The following is an 18,281-nucleotide window of genomic DNA, read 5'->3' on the forward strand; positions in this document are numbered from 1 at the left end:
TGCAGACAAATTCTGCAGTTTCTTTGGAAAGCAAGTATTGATCCTTCCTTGCATCTTTTTTATATCCCATCTCAGATTAATTTAATCTTCCTTTCTTGGTGATTTTAATCCACATCTTTGAAATTCTAATTTATTTTTTTAATACAGGAGCTTGTCTGTCAGATTCCACCTTCATTTAAAATGCATTTTTACATTATTTTTAGCAATAGGCCTGCATCCATACCTTCATCCTCTTCCAGAGTGACAGATGGTTTTGCCCTTGGGGCTGGATGTCTGTTTTACCTGGAGCTCACCTGAATTTAGGTGTCTGCTGCCTGAGTGATGTGCTTTTTATTGGAACTGCTGATGCCCCTTGTTGGCTCTCCTGGATCCTGCATGGGCTGTGGGATTACTCTGGATCCTAAACTGAGCAGCCACCACAAGCTAAAGTTCTGACAGGTCTTTTTCTGCCTGTTTATTTTAGATCCTGGACATGCCTGGTGGACTTGGAAGGGCTCAATATGAGGCACCTCTGGCGGCCTGGGGTGAAGGCTCTGCTCAGGATCATTGAGGTGGTGGAGGACAACTACCCAGAGACCCTGGGGAGGCTCCTGATTGTGAGAGCACCGCGGGTCTTCCCTGTGCTCTGGACCTTGGTGGGTGAAACCTGAGCTCTGCAGAATCACAGGCACTTGTGCAGGTTCACAAATAGCTACATCAGCAGAGGCAGGGAGGGAAAAACTCCAGGTAACTTGTGGTGAGCTCCTGAAGAGACCACAGCAGAGCCAAACCATGGAGAGTGCCTGTAGCTCACTGGGTTCTAGTGGCTGCCATCCACTTGGACAGGATGAGAAACCTGAATTGGAATTCTCCTTTCCACCCAAACTTGAGGTGTTTTCATATGGATGAGGAAAGACAGATATTTTTTAATCTCATGCTGTAGGACATTTAAGAGTATTAAGTAGTGAATAATAAATCTGGTTCTGCCTGGTGCCTGCAGACTGCTCTGGCAATGTGAGAACATGGTCATTACATTTCCTGGGAGGTTTATAGGTGAGGCAGTGACTGCAGACTTACTTTACATGAAGCATAAAGTGCTGTGAGATGGTGATACAGGACAGTTAGAGAATATTTCCATTTGTAATCCCTTCCTTTGGGAAATGCCTCAGAGCTGTGAAACTGCACACTGCTGAGACCTTCCAGGCTAGAGCCCAAAGCACCCTCATGAGATGGCTCAGACATTCTCTCCAGCCTCCCTCAGTGACAGCCATGTCTTCTGTGCCCTTCCTCTTTCAGGTCAGTCCCTTCATCAATGAGAACACACGGCAGAAGTTCCTCATTTACAGTGGCAATAACTACCAGGGCTCAGGAGGGCTGGTGGACTATGTGGACAAGGATGTGATCCCAGACTTCCTGGGAGGAGACTGCATGGTGAGATTTCCTTGTTCTTGTGCAGGTGGAATCTGGAACTGATCCCCTCTTCCTCACCCTTCTGGCCTTCTGAAAGGGGTTAAACCTCTGTGCTGGCTGGGATCCCCCTGCTCTGGGCACAGGAAGCTTCCCCCTGCAGTGGTGGTGCTGATCCTGCAGCAGGGTCAGAGGGCAGCTCCCTAGAGGGAGCTCAGATAAACCTTGGATAGTTCAGTGAACTCAGAGCCACTGTGGGATCCTAGCCCAGCTGAGGGGTCAGCCCAGGTCTGACAGCTGGCCAGTGTTCCTGGTTCACTGCTGGAGCATCCTGAGCCCTCCTGTTTGTCTGTTTGCAGTGCACTGTCCCTGAAGGGGGACTTGTCCCCAAGTCCCTCTATCAAACTGAGGACGAGCCGGAGAGCGCGGATCACATCCGGCTGTGGACAGAAACCATCTACCACTCTGCAAGTGTCCTCAAAGGAGCCCCACATGAGGTACAGAGCACAACTTCCCTGGCCTGCAGGAGGGGCTGGGCTGGGACAGTGACATGTCCTCTCCGTTGGGGCTGACTGGAGCAGCTAAGGGTTCCCACAGAGAGAGCAGGGGAGGCCTCAGCAGCAGCTGCCATTCCTGGAAGGGAACAGCTGGAAGTGTGGGAGTTAAGAACAGCAGCTTGAGCAGCAGTGTCTCTTATTGCTACTAGGGTCTGATCTTCTGTAAGGTCTAGTCTCTTCCTCCTCCTCCTCCTGGGGAAAATAAATGCCCCTCAGTTTCCCATCTGACAGTTCAGCTTCCATTCCCAGCAGCATTGCTGAGACAGTAATGGGGGTGATAAAGGAAGATGTGTGTTGGGAACTGCCTGATGGGAGTCACCAGGAAACAGGATGTCCCAAAAAGGAGCAATTAAGTGTCAAATCAGTCCTCTGGCCTCTCTGATGGGGAGTGACTGATTTGGCACTTTGCTGTGTCCTGCTTTGGCTCAGTGACACTGAGTTTTTCTAGGTCAAGTAACTCATTTACCAGCAACTGTGGCGTGGGGAGAGAAGGTGAAAACACCTGAGTGGGTGTACTGTGGTAGGGTTGGGAATGGGAATTTGTGTGTATACCCCTCAGGAATCAAGACCAGCAGCCAGCTAAATGACTGTGGAGCCAAGTGTGTTTGCCCCAGAGTGGGGAGGAACACAGTGCTGCTGCCTGAGCACCTCACCCTGCAAGGGTCTTGTTCTGTTCTGCTTCTTAGATACTTGTGGAGATCCTGGAAGGGGAATCTGTCATCACCTGGGACTTTGACATCCTGAAGGGAGATGTGGTGTTCAGCCTCTTTCACTCCAAACGAGCTCCTGAGCCAAGTCACAAAGAAGCCACCTCCCCAAGTCCCTCTGCTGCAGGGGACAACGTGCAGCTCATTGACAAGACTTGGGTGCTGGGGGTGGATTACAGCCGGGTGGAGTCTCCTCTGGTCTGCAGGGAAGGAGAGAGCATCCAGGTCAGAGGGGTTTGGGTCCTGGTATGGGTTTAGAGTTCTGCAAACTCCAAAGTGATCGGGTGGTGAGAGAGGAACTGATGGTGAGGGAAATCAGGTACTGCTGGAAATGGGGTTGTGGTCATTCCCAGCAGCAGGGGAGGGGGAGAGTCTGCCCCTCTGCCACACTCAGGTGAGACCCCACCTGCAGAGCTGCCCCAGCCCTGGGGAACAAAAGCAGAAGGATGTGGAGCTGCTGGAGAGAGTCCAGAGGAGGCCATGGAGATGCTCTGAGGGCTGGAGTCCATCTGCTCTGGAGCCAGGCTGGGAGAGCTGGGGGTGTTCACCTGTAGAAGAGAAGCTCCAGGGAGACCTCAGAGCTCCTGCCAGTGCCTAAAGGGGCTCCAGGAGAGCTGGGATAGGGATAGAGGGACAGGACACAGGGACACGGAGAATGGCTTCTCACTGCCAGAGGTCAGGGATAGATGGGATATTGGGAAGGAATTGTTGCCTGTGAGGGAGGTAAGGCCCCTGGCACAGGTTGTCCAGAGAAGCTGTGGCTGCCCCTGGATCCCTGGAAGTGTCCAGTGCTAGGTTGGACATTGGGGCTTGGAGCAGCCTGGGATAGTGGAAGGTGTTCCTGCCCATGGCAGGGGGTGGAATGGGATGAGCTTCAAGGTCCTTCCAACCCAAACCATGCTGTGATCATTCCCTGGATTCCCTGGGAAAGTAGTTGCTGTCATAATCCTAATTTAGGTGAGTCATTGGGAAGAGACTCCGTGACAGAAATCAAATGGAAAGTAAGCTAAATAAGTTGTTTTGGTTTTTTTTTTCCTACTGGCACTACAGAGCTGTGTCTCAGGCAGGTAGAACAGATGAATGACACCTGTGCTGGGTCATTCAGCCATTCCCCAAGAAACCCATGGTCACCTGCTGTCCCTCCCTCTCTGCAGGGCTCCCATGTCACACGCTGGCCTGGCTTTTACATCCTGCAGTGGAGGATGCATGGACCCCAGCCCTGCTCCAGCTCCAGCCTCCCACGGGTGGATGATGTCCTGGCCTCCCTGCAGGGCTCCAGCCACAAGTGCAAGCTCATCTACTACTATGAGGTGCTGGCCTCCAAGGACTTCAGGTAAGGCATTTACAAGGGGTTTACTACGAGTTGCAATAGAGAAGCCAAATGAGAGGATTGAGTGTGAGTAAAACATTTGGATACCAGAGACCCCCAAGGGGTGTGTTTCAATTGACAAGTGAATGAACACAAAATTGGTGGATTGGTGGCATTTTGTGCAACCAATCTCCTCTGGTGCTTTAGCTATTTAAAAGATCCCTTGACTCTGTGTCCACCAGTGGAATTTGTGCTTTGGGTCTTGCTTGCTGCTGCCTGTAGAGCAGGAGGTTTGTGACTCAGGTGGATTTTTATCTCAGTTGGGAATATTTTGAGAAGCTACTTCTGGGGTAATTTAAATAACAGCTGGGCTATTTCCCTGATATTTTGCTTGGCACTTGAGAAGGATGAGCACTTCTGAACAGGTGAACAGTCAGCCTTGGCAGGGTGTGCCTGGCCTCCTCCTTAAATGCTCAAAGCACTTCAAATCTCCTGTTAATCTGAACTCTGTGCAAGTCCTTGACCTTTCCCTAGAGCTGGAGGAAGCCTTGGGCAGAACAGACTTTCAGGTGATGATCTTGAGGTGTGACCTGGCCAGGTTCTGTAGGATCAGAGCAGCAGAAATGCCTCACTCCAATGATGCAGATCTGTTCCTTGGGGCTCTTCCTGAACCCAGCCTGCTTTTGGCAGGAGGAGCTGGAGATGCTGGAGTTGGGACTCTGGTGTGTTCAGCAGCCTGGAGTCCTTGGGTTCACAGAAGCTGCATGTGGAGTGCTCTGGACCCTCCTTTCTCTTCAGGGGCAGCCCCCAGAAGCTTTAGCTGTGTCCCCTTCCCCAGAACAAGTCGGGGACAAGGAATAACGTCTGTAATAGGGAAAATAAGTTTCTATTTAATTTTTCATCATGACACAGAGATTTTAGAGAGCAAGTGGAAATGATGGGCAAAAAGCACTTGTGCAAGTGTTACAGAGGGGGAGCTGATTTGTGGGAGGAATGGTTATCCCTTAATTGCTGCCTTCCTAACAGCACATCTGTTCTGTCCCATCCCAGGGGATCCATGTCAAGCCTGGAATCTTGCAACAGCGGCTTTTCCCAGCTGAGTGGAGTCACCACATCTTCCAGCCAGTCCCAGAGCAGCTCCCACCTCTCCAGATAGCAGCAGCAGGGAAAGAGCCCCCAGGGCTGCTCCAGCCCCAAACCAAAGAGCTCCAGGGCTGAGCCATGGGGCAGTCACAGCCATTTGAACACAGAGAGGCCTCTGGGAGCTGCTTCCACCACAGAAACTGAAATTCCAAAGGCAGGTTTAGGAGTTTTAGGTCAGCAGCCTGCTTCTCAGTAGTCTCATTCTCCACCTGTGGATTTTGGATGCCTGTGAGTTTGCAGGAATCCATTCTCACTCCACTCCAAAGGGCTCTTCCCATCGGTCCTTTTCCCACAGAGGAGGCTGATGTTGCCTTACCTGTTGGACCTTTAGATAATTCCTGGGTAGCAAAACTGATGGAATTTCCTGGGTGCCCACAGGGTAGTGGCTCCAGTCTAGTGGGCATTCCAGGGGCAGGGCCTTGGAAGAAGTGCCAACACCTGGGTACAGGTAAGACAGTTCAGAAATCACTTCCAGGCCAAACCAAAAACCTCTGCTGGTCTGGCAGGATGCTCTGGGAAACGTGTTGGATTTTTTTAACCCTGCTGAGAAACAAAGTCAGAATGTTTGGGTTTTTTTTTTAAGAAATTCCAGGCATTGAATCTGCCTCCAGTGAGTGGCATCTTCCAAACTATTGTTCCTTTTTACTCAGGTTTACAGCAATAATGAGTAGGTCTGTCCCATTCCTGAGGGGATGGGAACTGAATCCAATTCTAAAGGGCTAAGAAAAGCAATATTTGATTTCCTGAAGGCACAAGATTTTCTGGCAGTATTACAGAACTTGCTTCTTTTAAACGTGAGCTCACTTGAAACCTTTCAGAGGCATGTATGTATGTAAGCACTTACTGAAGCCTATTTATTCTATACTAGCTTACTTTAAATTAATTTTTAACTTATTTATAATGTCAGAAATGACTATTTATTAAATACAGTCACCTTTTTTTAAATGGGATGAACTTTGTTTTAGGAAGGAATAACTGATTGTCTTCAATCCCAAGAAATCTTTCTGCTTGGGTCCTGATCTTTGTGATCACTGGATGTTCTTGCAAAAGGGCTGCATTGGGGTAAGGGCTGTGTCACCTTCCCTGCAAGGAAAGGTGTGAGTCCAATGCTTTTTTTTGGACTGTCTTTTAGGATTAAGAAGCAAGGATTGAGTTTAGGAGTTGTCATGAAGATGTACTGTCTTCCTACACACCAAAAATGCCATGTTTATCCCTAATCTCTGATTGTTCCTGTGGTCAGGTTGGGGAGCAAAGTTATCCATATTCTTGTCCAGGTGGCAACAAAATGAGAACAGGTGTCAAATACCCATCAAGTTTTTAGTCAGGCTTTTATTCAGGAATCTGTGAAGTTGTTCCTTCTCATCCTGCTTTTTTCAATCACTGGTTTTGAAGCACCAGGTGCTGCCAAAGGTAAAAAGATCCCAAACATTTGGAACAATGGGAGATGAAGAACTTGATGTGGTTTTAAGTTGTTTGGTGGGCTTTTTAAGGATTGGAGCCAAGGGAATCACTCTCCACCTTGCATCTCTCCCTGTGAATAGGCTACTTGGTTATGGTAGAGCTCAGGGAAGTTCTGATTTCCAAAAATTTCTCAGTTGTTCCATAGATTTCAACATTTCTCCCAGACAAATGAAACTTCAGTCTCCGGCATTTCAGCATAACTGGAGGCTCATAGAGAGGGACAAATACACCTTTCCTCTGGAAAATGAGGAATTCTGCAAGTGTATGTGTATCCCTCATGGAAAATTCTTGATCCATTATAAAGTCTGATGCTAAAAACAATTTTCAAATTCCCAAAGCCCCATAAGCAAACCCAGCCCTGTCCTCCCTGTGCTGTTTCAGGGCTTTACCTTCCTTTCTCATGGGTTTGCTCACGTCCTGCAGTGGCAACATTCCTGTTCCCGGGGTTTGCTCTGGGTAAGAATTTCTTCCTTTGCAATGGATTTTTTAAAAACATTTATTTTGAAGTGTGGGATAAGCTGTTTTCTTTTGCCAGAAGTTTTGGTTGTTTAACTTCTATCAGTGAAGCACCTGGAACTTGGCCCCTGGCAGATGTCTGAAGGGTGAGGTGAGGGGCTGGTTCCACAGAGCATTCCTGCCTCTGGGGATATCCCAATCCCAGCTTTTCCTCTTATTCCCTGGCAGTACCACTCCTGCCCATGAGAGATCATGGCACAGGTCTGGGAAGCAGCTTGTGCCCTTTGCTTGCCAAGGCTGCTTGGGTTATTCCACATGACAATTCACTTTGAAAACAATTTAAATAATTTAAACAATTTAAATAATCCAGTATTTTTTTTTCCTTTTTCTCCTGAATGTTAACAGGAGAAAGGGAACAACAGCCTGGATGTTGTGGCTGATGCTGTGCTTTTTAAACCTGACCTTGTGAACTGGAGATGCCAGAGAGACAGAATTCTTCTACATCACCTTCTTCCCCCTCAAATTACATCAATATGCTTTAAAAAATAAACCCACAGTTTTCTTCACAGGGAGCTTAGGCTGGGAGGAGTTTGGGATTCTTAAAAAGCTCCTAAGCCAGAACCTTGAGAAATCACCACTCATTTTGGGTGATGCAGCAAAGCTCTCCCTGCTCCCTCCCCAGCAGCTGCTGTGCAAGCAAGGCCAATGAGCTCGGGCAGTGTGCAGGAAGAGCTGCTGATTCAAAATGGGCTCCCAGTAGATTGGGGCTCTCCCAGTTTCAGCTGTTTCATATGCAAACACAACACCTACCTCAGAGCTGGTGCCATGTTTCATGGGTGATAGGGGAAGGCAGGATGCTGTGCTGTAGGGGCAAAGGGCTGTGCCACAGTTTAGTTAAACATGGCCAGGTGCAAAACCTTCGCTGTCAGTGAGTTCTGCAGGTTTGCCTCATTCCCTGCTGTCCGTCCAGGGCTGGGAAAGGCAAACCCGGAGCGTGAGGATGGATGCTGGCTGACTGCAGCTGTCATTCAAGGTGCAGTCCTGAGCCATTTTTTGCTGCCTCTCCGCTGTGAAAAGGGCTTTTTCACCCGCTAAAGAAGGGCTGAGCCCCCAGGGCACGAAGGGCAGCTCCGGCCCCGCAGGGCACAGGGGCAGCGGTGCCGGCGGTGACACCACTCCCAGGTACCAAGGGACGCGCTGTGAGCCGCACGGGGGGCTCTCAGTCAGCTGGGAAGCACCGGAGCAGCTCCTGTACTCCCTGTTGGGAAGAGAATTCCCGACTGTCACCAGGTGAGGGAATCCTGAGGGACTGAGCTGCAGCCGAGTTGCCGTGCGCAGCCAGTTCGGTTCTGTCCATTCCCCTTCAGGAACTTTGAATAACAATTTATAACCCCAGTTTGGTTTATTATCAAAATATTTTGAAAATGCCATAATCCACTCGGAATTCCCAGCAGGAAGTGGTGAGCCCAGCTGTCCACCCCACTGGGCTGGGAAGCTGCTGGGGCTGAAGCAAGCTGTGCTTCAGGCAGGGAATCCCTCATTTCAAAAGGCATTTTACGAGCTCATGCTGCTTTAATATCCCAAATGTTTGTACTGTGAGCAATTAATGCAAGGAACAGCTATTAGACTCCTAATTGACAGCAGCTGTCAGAGATTCCTGCATGCAATTAGCTTTAATATTCCTCCAACACGTTTGTGATGCTCCTTGCATCTGATTATTTCTCTCTTGGAAGGTGAAATTGGAGTCAAGTCACATTTGCTGGCTTTTAGTAACACCAACACCCACTTCCAAGCTTTCAGTTACACGTAAGTTAAATGGGCATTAATTAAGTTTTTTAGCAAGCACTTTCTTTCCCTTACAGCTGGCTTTGGTTTTATACATTGAAATCCTTGTTTTTTTCAGCCAAACCCCCCAAACCTCCTGTAAGAGCCCATTGCAAACTGCAGGGCACTGTAACAACAAATGTACTCCAGTGATGGTGTCTGTGGGTCCTGGTAGACTTGTACTTTTGGGTATGTTGGAAATAAAACATCTCTGAGAACACATGGAAGTCTTTGATTCAACTGTTCATACTGGGGGGAAATGAAAATTCAAGCCTGTGTGCTGCTCTCTTTGACCCCAGAAGCAGAGGTAAGGCTTGTATTCACTTTTTCCTGCTTTTTAACTGAAATGTTTGAGCTTTTTCTTGCAGAACCAGCATTTTTCATTTGATTTCCCAGCACAGAGTGGGCTGGAACAGCACATCCTTCCAGTGATGTTATTAAAAATAAAAGAGCTCCTGGGTTCCACTGGGCACTTTTCCTGACTGGGAAAGGATTGCAGGAACATCAGGAATTCTGAGTTTCAGACAGATAGCACAAATGGACTTTATTCAAGTTATCTTCTGTAAATCATAGAAAAATAGAGTCTCTTGGTTACAGGCTGATTTGATGCCAACAGTGGCACAGAAATTACACATCCTATACTTGGAGAGGTAAAAAGGGAATGAGTGCATAAAGAGGTGTGGGGCTCAGACAGGCTCTCAGCCCTCTGCAGCATCCAAGGGGCTCATCCAGGCTGGGTTTCCCTCCCAGGGAAGCAAACTCAAACACTGTTGTAATGTACCTGTGGAAAGGATGTGTTCCAGATTTCCTGATGAGGTATTGGGGATCCTGGCTTGGTTGGAGACCTTGCTGGTCCCTCTGAGGAGTGTCTGGCTGGGGCAGGGCAGCCCAGTCCATGTCATGCCAGCCATGCCAGGGCACCTGTCTGTGCCCTTCCCCACTGGGAGAGCTCCAGGCTCTGTTCAGGACCCCTCAGCCCACAGAGCCAGGCAGAGCCCAGCAGCTCCTGGGAGTTGGAGAGATGCATGAATGGAACCTGTGACCTGACAGGGATTTTTATGGTGCTGTGCTGCAGGAGCTTCCCCAAAATGCAGCACCCATTGCCCTCTGGGGCTGCTATAGGCTGAGCATTGGTTAGAAAACACTCCAGGGCTGTCACAACCCAAAGTGTCGCCTCTGGGCCACCACCCTGGCCAGGACAGGAGGGCTCTGCTTGCACTGGGTGCTGCACCTGCTTCAACGTTTTAAACAAACTTTTTGTCACATTTCTGATTAAAATCTGAGCTTACCAGGGAAAGGCAGACATTGACTTTAACACCCTTAAGCCCAGCTTTGTTCATCTTGCATCTTAAAAATACTCAGCACTGCTTGGGTGAGCAGAGACCTTTCTGAGGTACCTGTGACTTGCATCCCTCACCTGTTTCCTCAACGTTTGAAAGGAACCAGCCCATTTCCCTTCCTGCTACAGCTGTGGAATTCCCTCACCCAGAGGATGTCCTGCATCCCCTAATGCTGCAGTCCTGGGTGCTGGGGCAGCAGAGGAAAGGAAACCACAGCCTCAGCAGGAGAGTTCTTGGGCTGAGGTTCCTCAGGCAGCAGTTTGAGGCTCCCAGTGGGAACAGCCCCAGTCGCAGTTGGAACAACCCCTCAGTCGCTGCTGAGGGGCAGTGTAGGGAGCACAGTGAAATACCTCATCTCGTCTCATCTGTGACTCTAAAGGAGCTCATGCTTTGGGTCCTGAGTGTCCTCGGGCTCCTGAGTGTCCTCCTGGTCCCAGGCAGCAGAGGTGGGGGTGTGAGGGGTGTCCCCGTTGAGGTCCCTCAGTGGGTGGTAGTGATATTCCTGGTGGTGCCGCTCCGAGCGTCCCCTCAGCACCAGCCCCACATTGCCCAAGGCACTCAGCACCAGCAGGAAGGCCAAGGCACAGCTCAGGGAGAGCCACGAGCTTCTGTGGGACACACAAATCACGTAACTAACAGCTCACCTGTGCCACATGTGCCCAATGGGCAAAGGATTGCCCTCCCTTCTCTGCATTCCCAAGCTCGTCCTGCTGTCAGGCAGGAGAGAATCAGGGAATCAGTTAGGTTGGAAAAGCTCTCTAAGATCATCGAGACCAACCATTAACCCAGCACTGCCAAGGCCACCACGAAACCATGTCCCCAAGTGCCACATCCACACATCTTTTAAATCCCCTGGAGGGGGAATCCCTCCACCACCTTGCTTGGGCACCCTTTGACAGTGCCTGACCATCCTTTACATTAAGAAATTTCCCCAATATCCAAACTAAACCTCCCCTGGCACAACTTGAGGCAGTTTCCCCTTGTTCTGTCCTTTGTTCCCTGGGAGCACAGCCTGACCCCACCTGGCTGTCCCCTCCTGTCAGGAGTTGTGGAGGGCCAGAAGGTCCCTGCTGAGCTTCCTTTTCTGCAGACTAAACACCTGCCATGCTCTGTGACAGCCTCTGAGATACACAGTGAGCACCACACACTTACTCTGACAGAGAGAATTTTTCTTTGCTCCTTTCCTTATTCTGGGAAGCCAAACACTGTCCAGCTGGAAAACAAAGAGGGAAGAAAGGTGAGGCAGGGTGGAAAATTCCACTAAAAAAGAGCAAGATTAGACAGAGCTGGTGACTAAGCAAACACCATTATGCACTAAAGTTGCTCTTCCAAATCTTTTAAACCACATCCCCCTGCAGTCAGTACCTCTGTTTAAGTGGTCCTGCAGTGCACTGTGGTTGGTGATGTTGCAGCTGCCCGTCTCAGGGTCACAGGGACACAGGTGGTCACATGCGCAGCGGCTCTGGCAGCTCGGCCCAAACCAGCCCAGGGGACACTCTGGGGATGGGATCACAAAGGGACTGGTCATTGTCAAAGTTCCACCTGCTCTGAGAGCACCCAGGCTGTGGCTGCAGCTCCCCCAGCTCAGCTGAGCCTGTAGCAGCCTGGGAGCACTATGCCAGGAGCTCAGGACTGCTCTTTGGTCTCACAGGGAAGTTTATGTAAAACTGGGATCACAGAATCATGGAATGGTTTGGGTTGGAAGGACCTTAAAGCTCATCCCATTCCAAACCCCTGCAGGGCAAGGACACCTTCTACGATCCCAGGCTGCTCCAAGCCCTGCCCAACCTGGCCTTGGACACTTGCAGGGATCCAGGGGCAGCCACAGCTTCTCTGGGCAACATCTCTGGGATGGGATTGGCTGCATGTTCCCAGGCTGGAACAGAGCATCACTGACAGAATCAGGCACCCATGAAGTTCACACCCTGCTGCAATTAACTCATTCACTCAGACACAGGGGGGCCTGGACTGGTTACACGAGCAAGAACAGGGCCAGCTCCATTAGCACTGGCACATGGGGTGTGAGGGTGGAATGGCAGGACAGCCCTGTGGAGTATTCCACAGGCACTGACCTGGATCACCTGAAGCCTGGGCTACAGCAGAGCCTGGTGCAACACCCTGGAGCAGAGGATGTTTTGTGTCCTATGCTCAGGAGCTCTGGGAAGGAGTGCAGTTCTTTGGGGCTGAGACTAAACAGGAATGCACAATTTTCTGTTGACAAAGCAAACTCCTCTTTCCTCTCTGCTCTTTCTTCTCCTTTTTACCCTATTTGGGTAGGACAGGCAGGCCCAGAAGAGCTGGGAGCCAAGTGGTGACGTTCAGGCCTGAGTTCCCCTGGCAGAACTGCCCCTTGCTTTACCTATAAGAGGTGGCTCAGAGGTGACACAAAATGCTGTCCCAGCCCAGGAGGTCACTGAGAGCAGCCCTTACCGTGCTCACAGCTGGAGCCATAGAAGCCTGCAGGGCAGGAACAGGTTCCGTGCACAGGGTCACAGGAGCTGCCGTGCTGGCACTGGCATTTCTGGCTGCATGATTCCCCATAGGAACCAGGAGCACAAGCTGCGGGAGACAAGCAGAGATGTCACCAGAGCCCTGGCTGCAGAGGTGAGCAATCCCAGCTCACAGCCACAGCTCAGGGTGTGGAGGGATGCTCAGCAACAAGCCGAGTTTGTCCCCTGAACGAGGAGCAAAGGCTTGAGTGCCTCACACCAAGCCTGAGCTGCAACTAAACTCATGCTGCCAAACATGAGCAGCCCACAAGGTATCCTTTCCCTTCCCCGCACTCTCTCAGCTGCTGGGAAGTGGTTCCCACTCCCTGCTCCCTGGCTGTGAAGAGGCAGTGGAGTAGCAGTCAGTATTTACCTTCAGTGCAGTTGCTGCCAGTCCAGCCGGCGTCACACAGGCATCCAGCTATGCAAACGCATGGAACAGGCATTACTGACAACAGAAAAACACTTGGAAGCAGCAAGGACTTGAAATGAGGACCCTCTCCCTCTTGGGGTGTCCTCTTACCCCTGCCAGGGAGGCCCTAGAAGAGAAATCCTGCACTCACACAAAAGGTGGGCTCACACACACCCCCTCCCCAGCTGCCAAACACAGCTGAATCCCTGCTGATGGCGTTCTTTAGGATCAGCTCTGGGTCAGCTACTGGCAACACCTGCACCCACCAAGCTCGGCCCAGCCACTGCACTGGGACACACTCGAATGAGAGTTGAATCAGAACAGGAAGAGGGTAACAAGAGTGGGCAGGCACAGAGGGGCAGAAGCTGGGGACAGACATTCCAGCAATCCCTAAATTCAAATCCATGGAAGAGCAGCAACTGCACACTAACAAAAATCATGAAGCAGGAGAGGTAAGTAAAGAAGGAACAGTAAGAGGAGGGGACAGAAGCAGCTGCTGTCACACACTGTAATACAAAGCCCTGCCCATCAGCAGCCTCACAAAAAACCCTGAGCACAACCCTGGGGCAGGAAGGGAAACTGAGGCACAGAGCTTCAAGTTTCCATCCCCAAGCCCCAGCCCAGCCCTGCTGCTGGCTCCTAAAGGCAACATGTTCTGACCATCTGTGCCTCAGACGCTGGAGGGGAGGGGAAACAGCCCAAGCCACCCAGTGGGTGTCTGGCAGGGTGGCACACAATACTCCCCAGGGATGCACTGCCAGGTCCTGCCTCCCCTGCAGCCCCCCAGCCCCTCCGTGTCACACCCACAGGGACTCACAGGCACTGCAGACGCCGTGCAGGCTGCAGTTGGCAGGGCCACAGTCCAGGGTGTCACACGCAGGACCTGCCCAGAAGTGGCTGTCACAGTGGCAGTGCCCAGCCACACAGAGCCCATGGCCACTGCAGTCAGGGGGCTCGCAGCCCGGCTCGTGCACACACACCACGGTGGAGATGCTCCGGGGACAGCGCCACATGTTATCAAAGGGGCTGGGGACAGCAGAGGGGACAGCGTGAGCTGTGCCAGCACTGTGCTGCCCAGCCCGACCCAAAATCAGTTATATAATCCACAAATTTCATCCTGATCCACACTTGCAAAAAACAACGTTAATACTGGGAAAATAGAAACATAAAGCTGCATTGGAGTCTATGTTTTAACTGAGTGTTAAATCCCATCTGATAGATATCATTTCAAATAGGGAATTACAGAAGCAACACACAGAATCTCCTTTAAGCACTCTCAGCTTCCCTAATTTTAGCACCCAACACACCTTTCCTTGAATGTTATTTGCTTTGATATAAATTCTATCACTGCAGTTACGGCAACTGAATGTTAAATCTCTTCCTGTTTACCATCAGAACAGACTAAAAACCTGAATTTAAAGTAAAATATTCTTTAGGTTCCCTCCAATGAGGCAGGGCAGGGTCTCCTAGTCAGTGTTTCTCTTCCATAACAATAAGCTGCTGACAGATCTCTGCTAATTCCCATGAATGTGCAGCTCTGAATCTCCCAGACTAAGAGCTGCTGCCTTATCCAATTCCCACATCAGCCACTCAGTCACAGCCACAGCTTTGCTGCCTGTCTGAAATCAGCTCAGCTTTAATCCTGGGTGACTAAGTGGAAAAAATATAGAGTCACTCAATCGCTTTAAATTCTAGAGCTGCTCTCTCCCGCAGATCCTGTCACCTGTCTTTGCTGTGCCCCCCCAGCCAGGCCAGCGGGTGGGACAGGGCTCTACACTCCCACAGGAGCTGCAGGGCCCCCTGGGCAGCCCTGAGCATGAGCCAGCTGCACCTACCAGTGCTCAGAGGGGTAGTTGGCGAGGGTCCCATTTAGGACCAGTGTGGCAGAGCCTCCACCATCCAGGTTGATAGCATTGATGACTCCCTGCTGCTTCAGGAATTCTGCCATTTCCCACAGGCTGACCCTGCAAAGCAAAGGCTGTTTGTTGATTTGACTTCAGTGAAGCTGTTAGACCAGAAGCTTGTTGCTCTCCATGGTGGAAGGGGAAGCTCTCCCATCCCAGGCATCCTGATGTGCTGTCTGAAGGCTGCATGAGCCTTTTCTGGCTCTCTTGAGGCCTGCAAGTCTCTGCCTTAGAACATAACCCTGGGCAGCTGCAGCATCTCGCCAGTTCCAGGAATTTAATACCTTATCCAAACCCTTACCCCCTGGATTCTGTCTGTCCATCCACGTGAACCAAGACAAGCCTGCCCTGTCTGTCGTGTCCCACCGCAGTCCTGGCTGAGATCACATTGATGAATTTGTCGAAGGTTCCTGCAGGACAGGGAACAATTCACACTCAGCTGAAGGACAGAATGGGCTCTTTAGACACATGAACAGACACATCTGTCTGCAAAACAGCTCCCAGCAAAGGGCTCATCCAAACTAAAATACAGTGAGAACACAGCCCAGGTTCCTCTTGCTCATCCAAGCCCTAAAGAAGTGCACTTGATTAAGTTTTTGTCAGGCACAAGGACAAAACAGGGGATTCACAAGCTTCAAACTCCTGTAAAGGGCAACTGCTTTGAGTTTCTCTGGACTGGTTAGATGGGATGTTGGGAAGAGTTTGTTTCCTGGGAGGATGGGGAGGCCCTGGCACAGGGTGCCCAGAGAAGCTGTGGCTGCCTCTGGATCCCTGGAAGTGTCCAAGGCCAGGTTGGACAGGGCTTGGAGCAACCTGGGCTAGTGGAAGGTGTCCCTGCCCATGGCACGGGGTGGAATAACACGGTCTTTAAGGCCCTTCCAACCCAAACCATTCCATGACTCAATGAAAACTGGACTTCTAAAGAGCCCCTCCTTCCAAGAGCTCCATGGGAAGGACAATCCACAGACAGGCTCCACAATATTTACCTGTGGTTTGAGTGTCACCACACTCGGCCTCCCGACTCTGGTTGATGTAAACCTCTCCATTTCTCAGGAGCCAAACCACCCCACTCACAAGCTGCACAAAAGGGTTTGATTGATCCAGGACATCATCCTCAGACAGGTAACTATGAAGGAGAGCAGGAGGAGAGGTTACCCACAGTCACAGCATGTCATGTAAAAGCCTCTCATGCTGCCAGCAGGCTCCTAAAGCAGGGAGAAAGAGAAGTGCTGGAATGAAGGATAGCTACATCCAAAACCAGGGGACAAGCAGTGTGAAACATCACTTTAGCAGGCAGAGCAGCCCCTGTTCTGTGCTCTTCTGCACAAACCCAAAGCTAATGATGGTCCCAGGCCATTGTGCCTGAAACAACTCCTGCCAGGAATGTGCCCAGTGGAACCGAGCCAGGGTAACAAGGGCAGAAAGCATCTGGCAGAACACAAGGACAGAGCAACTGCCAAATACTCAGGGATCTGTGGAAGCAGCTGTAACATCTTGCTGCCTGTCATCTTCTATTCTCCAAAAATATGACACTAAACAGCTATGGAGAGCATTTGGAGCTACAGCATCCAGCCTTCCTGCAGCTGCACAGGATACTGCCTCCTCCCTTCCATCTGGGAAGGAGGTTCCTCTGCTCTTACAGACAGCAAACACTGTCACTGACTAGCCAGCCACTAAAGGGATTGTTCAGCCGCCACTTCCATGCTCAGGTATTGTGTCTCACCACGGTGTGCTTCCCAAGAGATATTGCTCTCTACTGAATTAGGGTGATGAGTAACACCTGCCTCATCAGAGCCTGATGTTGGGGGATGTTTGCAACTGAGAGGAGAGGATGGGAGCAGGGGCTGGAGCTGGACAGCCATGCTCTGCCAGAGGTTTTGGGTTTAAAGGTGGCCTTTTTGATGTCTTGTGGGAGCTGGATGCTCAACTTTTACTTGTTTGGTATCCATGACTGTGGGCAAACACAGCTTTGTGCTTTGTAGAAAAGTGAAATTGCAAATACCTGCATGGAAAACATGCAAAAAGAATTCCCTTTCCCCATGGGCAGGGAACACAAAGACAACATGAACACGGCTGAAAACAGATCAAAATGCACGACAGCTTGGGCAGGGACTGGCAACTTTCAAAGCCATTGTCAGCCTGGGGAGAGGCATCACAGGACATGAGCCAAGGGCCACAGAGATTACTCCATGAGGTACAGGTAGAACATCCCTAACTTCAGCACTCAAAGTGAGCTTCTACTCTAACTGGGGAGGCCAAGGAGGCAGTGCTGGGATGAGCTTCCTGCCCAGTGATGCCTAAAAGTCTTCAGGGTGGAGAGCGCTCTGCGAACATCCCCCAGCTCTTACCCAAACACCATGGTGCCATCCTTCCGGATGCCAAACTGAGCGTTTTGCAGGCCTCCAGAGTTTCTCACCAGCTTTCCATCGCTCACAACATTCCCAAGGCACTCTCCAGTATCCATGTTAAAGTACCCGCCGTTCTGGGCCACCAGACACTTCCTGAGCTTTGCCGTCTCCTCCACGGGGGCTCTGCGATGAGCCAGGCAGCCGCCGGCACCGCCCGGCTCCAGCACGGAGAAGGTTCTCAGGGGATTCCTCACGAAAGTGAAGTGGCCATAGACCTCCTTGCGGTTGCTGCCCTCCGAGGGGATGTACGAGACGAACGTTCTGGTGACAGCCACCGGGCCGGCCGTGCTGTTGTCGCCGGGCCACGCTTCGTGCGTGACGTTGCCGTACTTGACGGGCTGGCAGTCCCTGACGTGCCTGTGGCCGTGCCGAGGGCCGTGCTGCCAGCGGGGGTAGGGCAGCAGCAGCGGCTCGCTGGGGGGACTCCTGCAATGACAACACCCGGTTGCCCCAAGGCCGCAAAGGCGGGGTGACGAGAGCGGCGCGGCTCAGAGAGGCACGGTCCCGCTGACACCCCACCCCGCTTCTCCCGCGTCCCCGCTGTGACCCACCGCGGTTCACGGGCGGCCGTCCCGCTTAGCACCCGCTCCACCAGCCCGACCTCAGCGCACCGGGAGCCCCGGGTGCCGAGCAGGACCCCGCCCGGGACAGACACTCACCCGGCGCCGCGGACCACCTGCAGCGAACCGAGCACCGCCAGCGCGGCCGCCAGCACCGTCCCGACCCCCGCTCGCCCCGATCCCCGTCCCGGGGCCGGGCCCGCCCCAACCCCCGCCCGGCCGGGACCACCGCCCGCAGCCCCCGCAGCCCCACACGCCGCCATCTTGGCGGGCGCTCGGCGGCGGGCGGCGGCAGCGCCCCCTGGCGGTTGGCGGCGCAGGGCGG

General features: G+C 51.7%; 2 protein-coding genes across 6 annotated transcripts in view; one reads left to right on the forward strand and one right to left on the reverse strand.

Moving 5' to 3' along the window:
• SEC14L5 (SEC14 like lipid binding 5) overlaps window positions 1–9,063 on the forward strand; it is a 39,844-nt gene extending 30,781 nt beyond the window's left edge. For all 5 annotated transcript variants that reach the window (XM_085075160.1, XM_085075163.1, XM_085075162.1 and 2 more), the window contains 6 exons: window positions 464–635; window positions 1,276–1,410; window positions 1,746–1,883; window positions 2,630–2,875; window positions 3,805–3,983; window positions 5,010–9,063. In XM_085075160.1, the coding sequence (XP_084931286.1) occupies window positions 464–635; window positions 1,276–1,410; window positions 1,746–1,883; window positions 2,630–2,875; window positions 3,805–3,983; window positions 5,010–5,115 (976 nt within the window). In that variant the 3' untranslated portion in view covers window positions 5,116–9,063. The remainder of the gene's footprint in view (window positions 1–463; window positions 636–1,275; window positions 1,411–1,745; window positions 1,884–2,629; window positions 2,876–3,804; window positions 3,984–5,009) is intronic.
• Window positions 9,064–9,372: 309 nt separating this feature from the next.
• On the reverse strand, window positions 9,373–18,234 carry NAGPA (N-acetylglucosamine-1-phosphodiester alpha-N-acetylglucosaminidase). The gene is made up of 11 exons (XM_085075165.1): window positions 18,056–18,234; window positions 17,337–17,822; window positions 15,975–16,114; window positions 15,290–15,398; window positions 14,920–15,048; window positions 13,902–14,110; window positions 13,046–13,093; window positions 12,614–12,742; window positions 11,549–11,680; window positions 11,336–11,396; window positions 9,373–10,791 (listed from the first exon to the last, which is right to left on the reverse strand). The coding sequence occupies exons 1-11, from the start codon at window positions 18,217–18,219 to the stop codon at window positions 10,557–10,559; spliced, it is 1,842 nt and encodes a 613-aa protein (XP_084931291.1). The 5' UTR covers window positions 18,220–18,234; the 3' UTR covers window positions 9,373–10,556.
• Window positions 18,235–18,281: the final 47 nt, after the last annotated feature.

This window comes from Lichenostomus cassidix, chromosome 14 (assembly GCF_008360975.1).
Source record: "Lichenostomus cassidix isolate B80296 chromosome 14, HeHo_3.0, whole genome shotgun sequence".
Lineage (NCBI taxonomy): Eukaryota > Metazoa > Chordata > Aves > Passeriformes > Meliphagidae > Lichenostomus > Lichenostomus cassidix.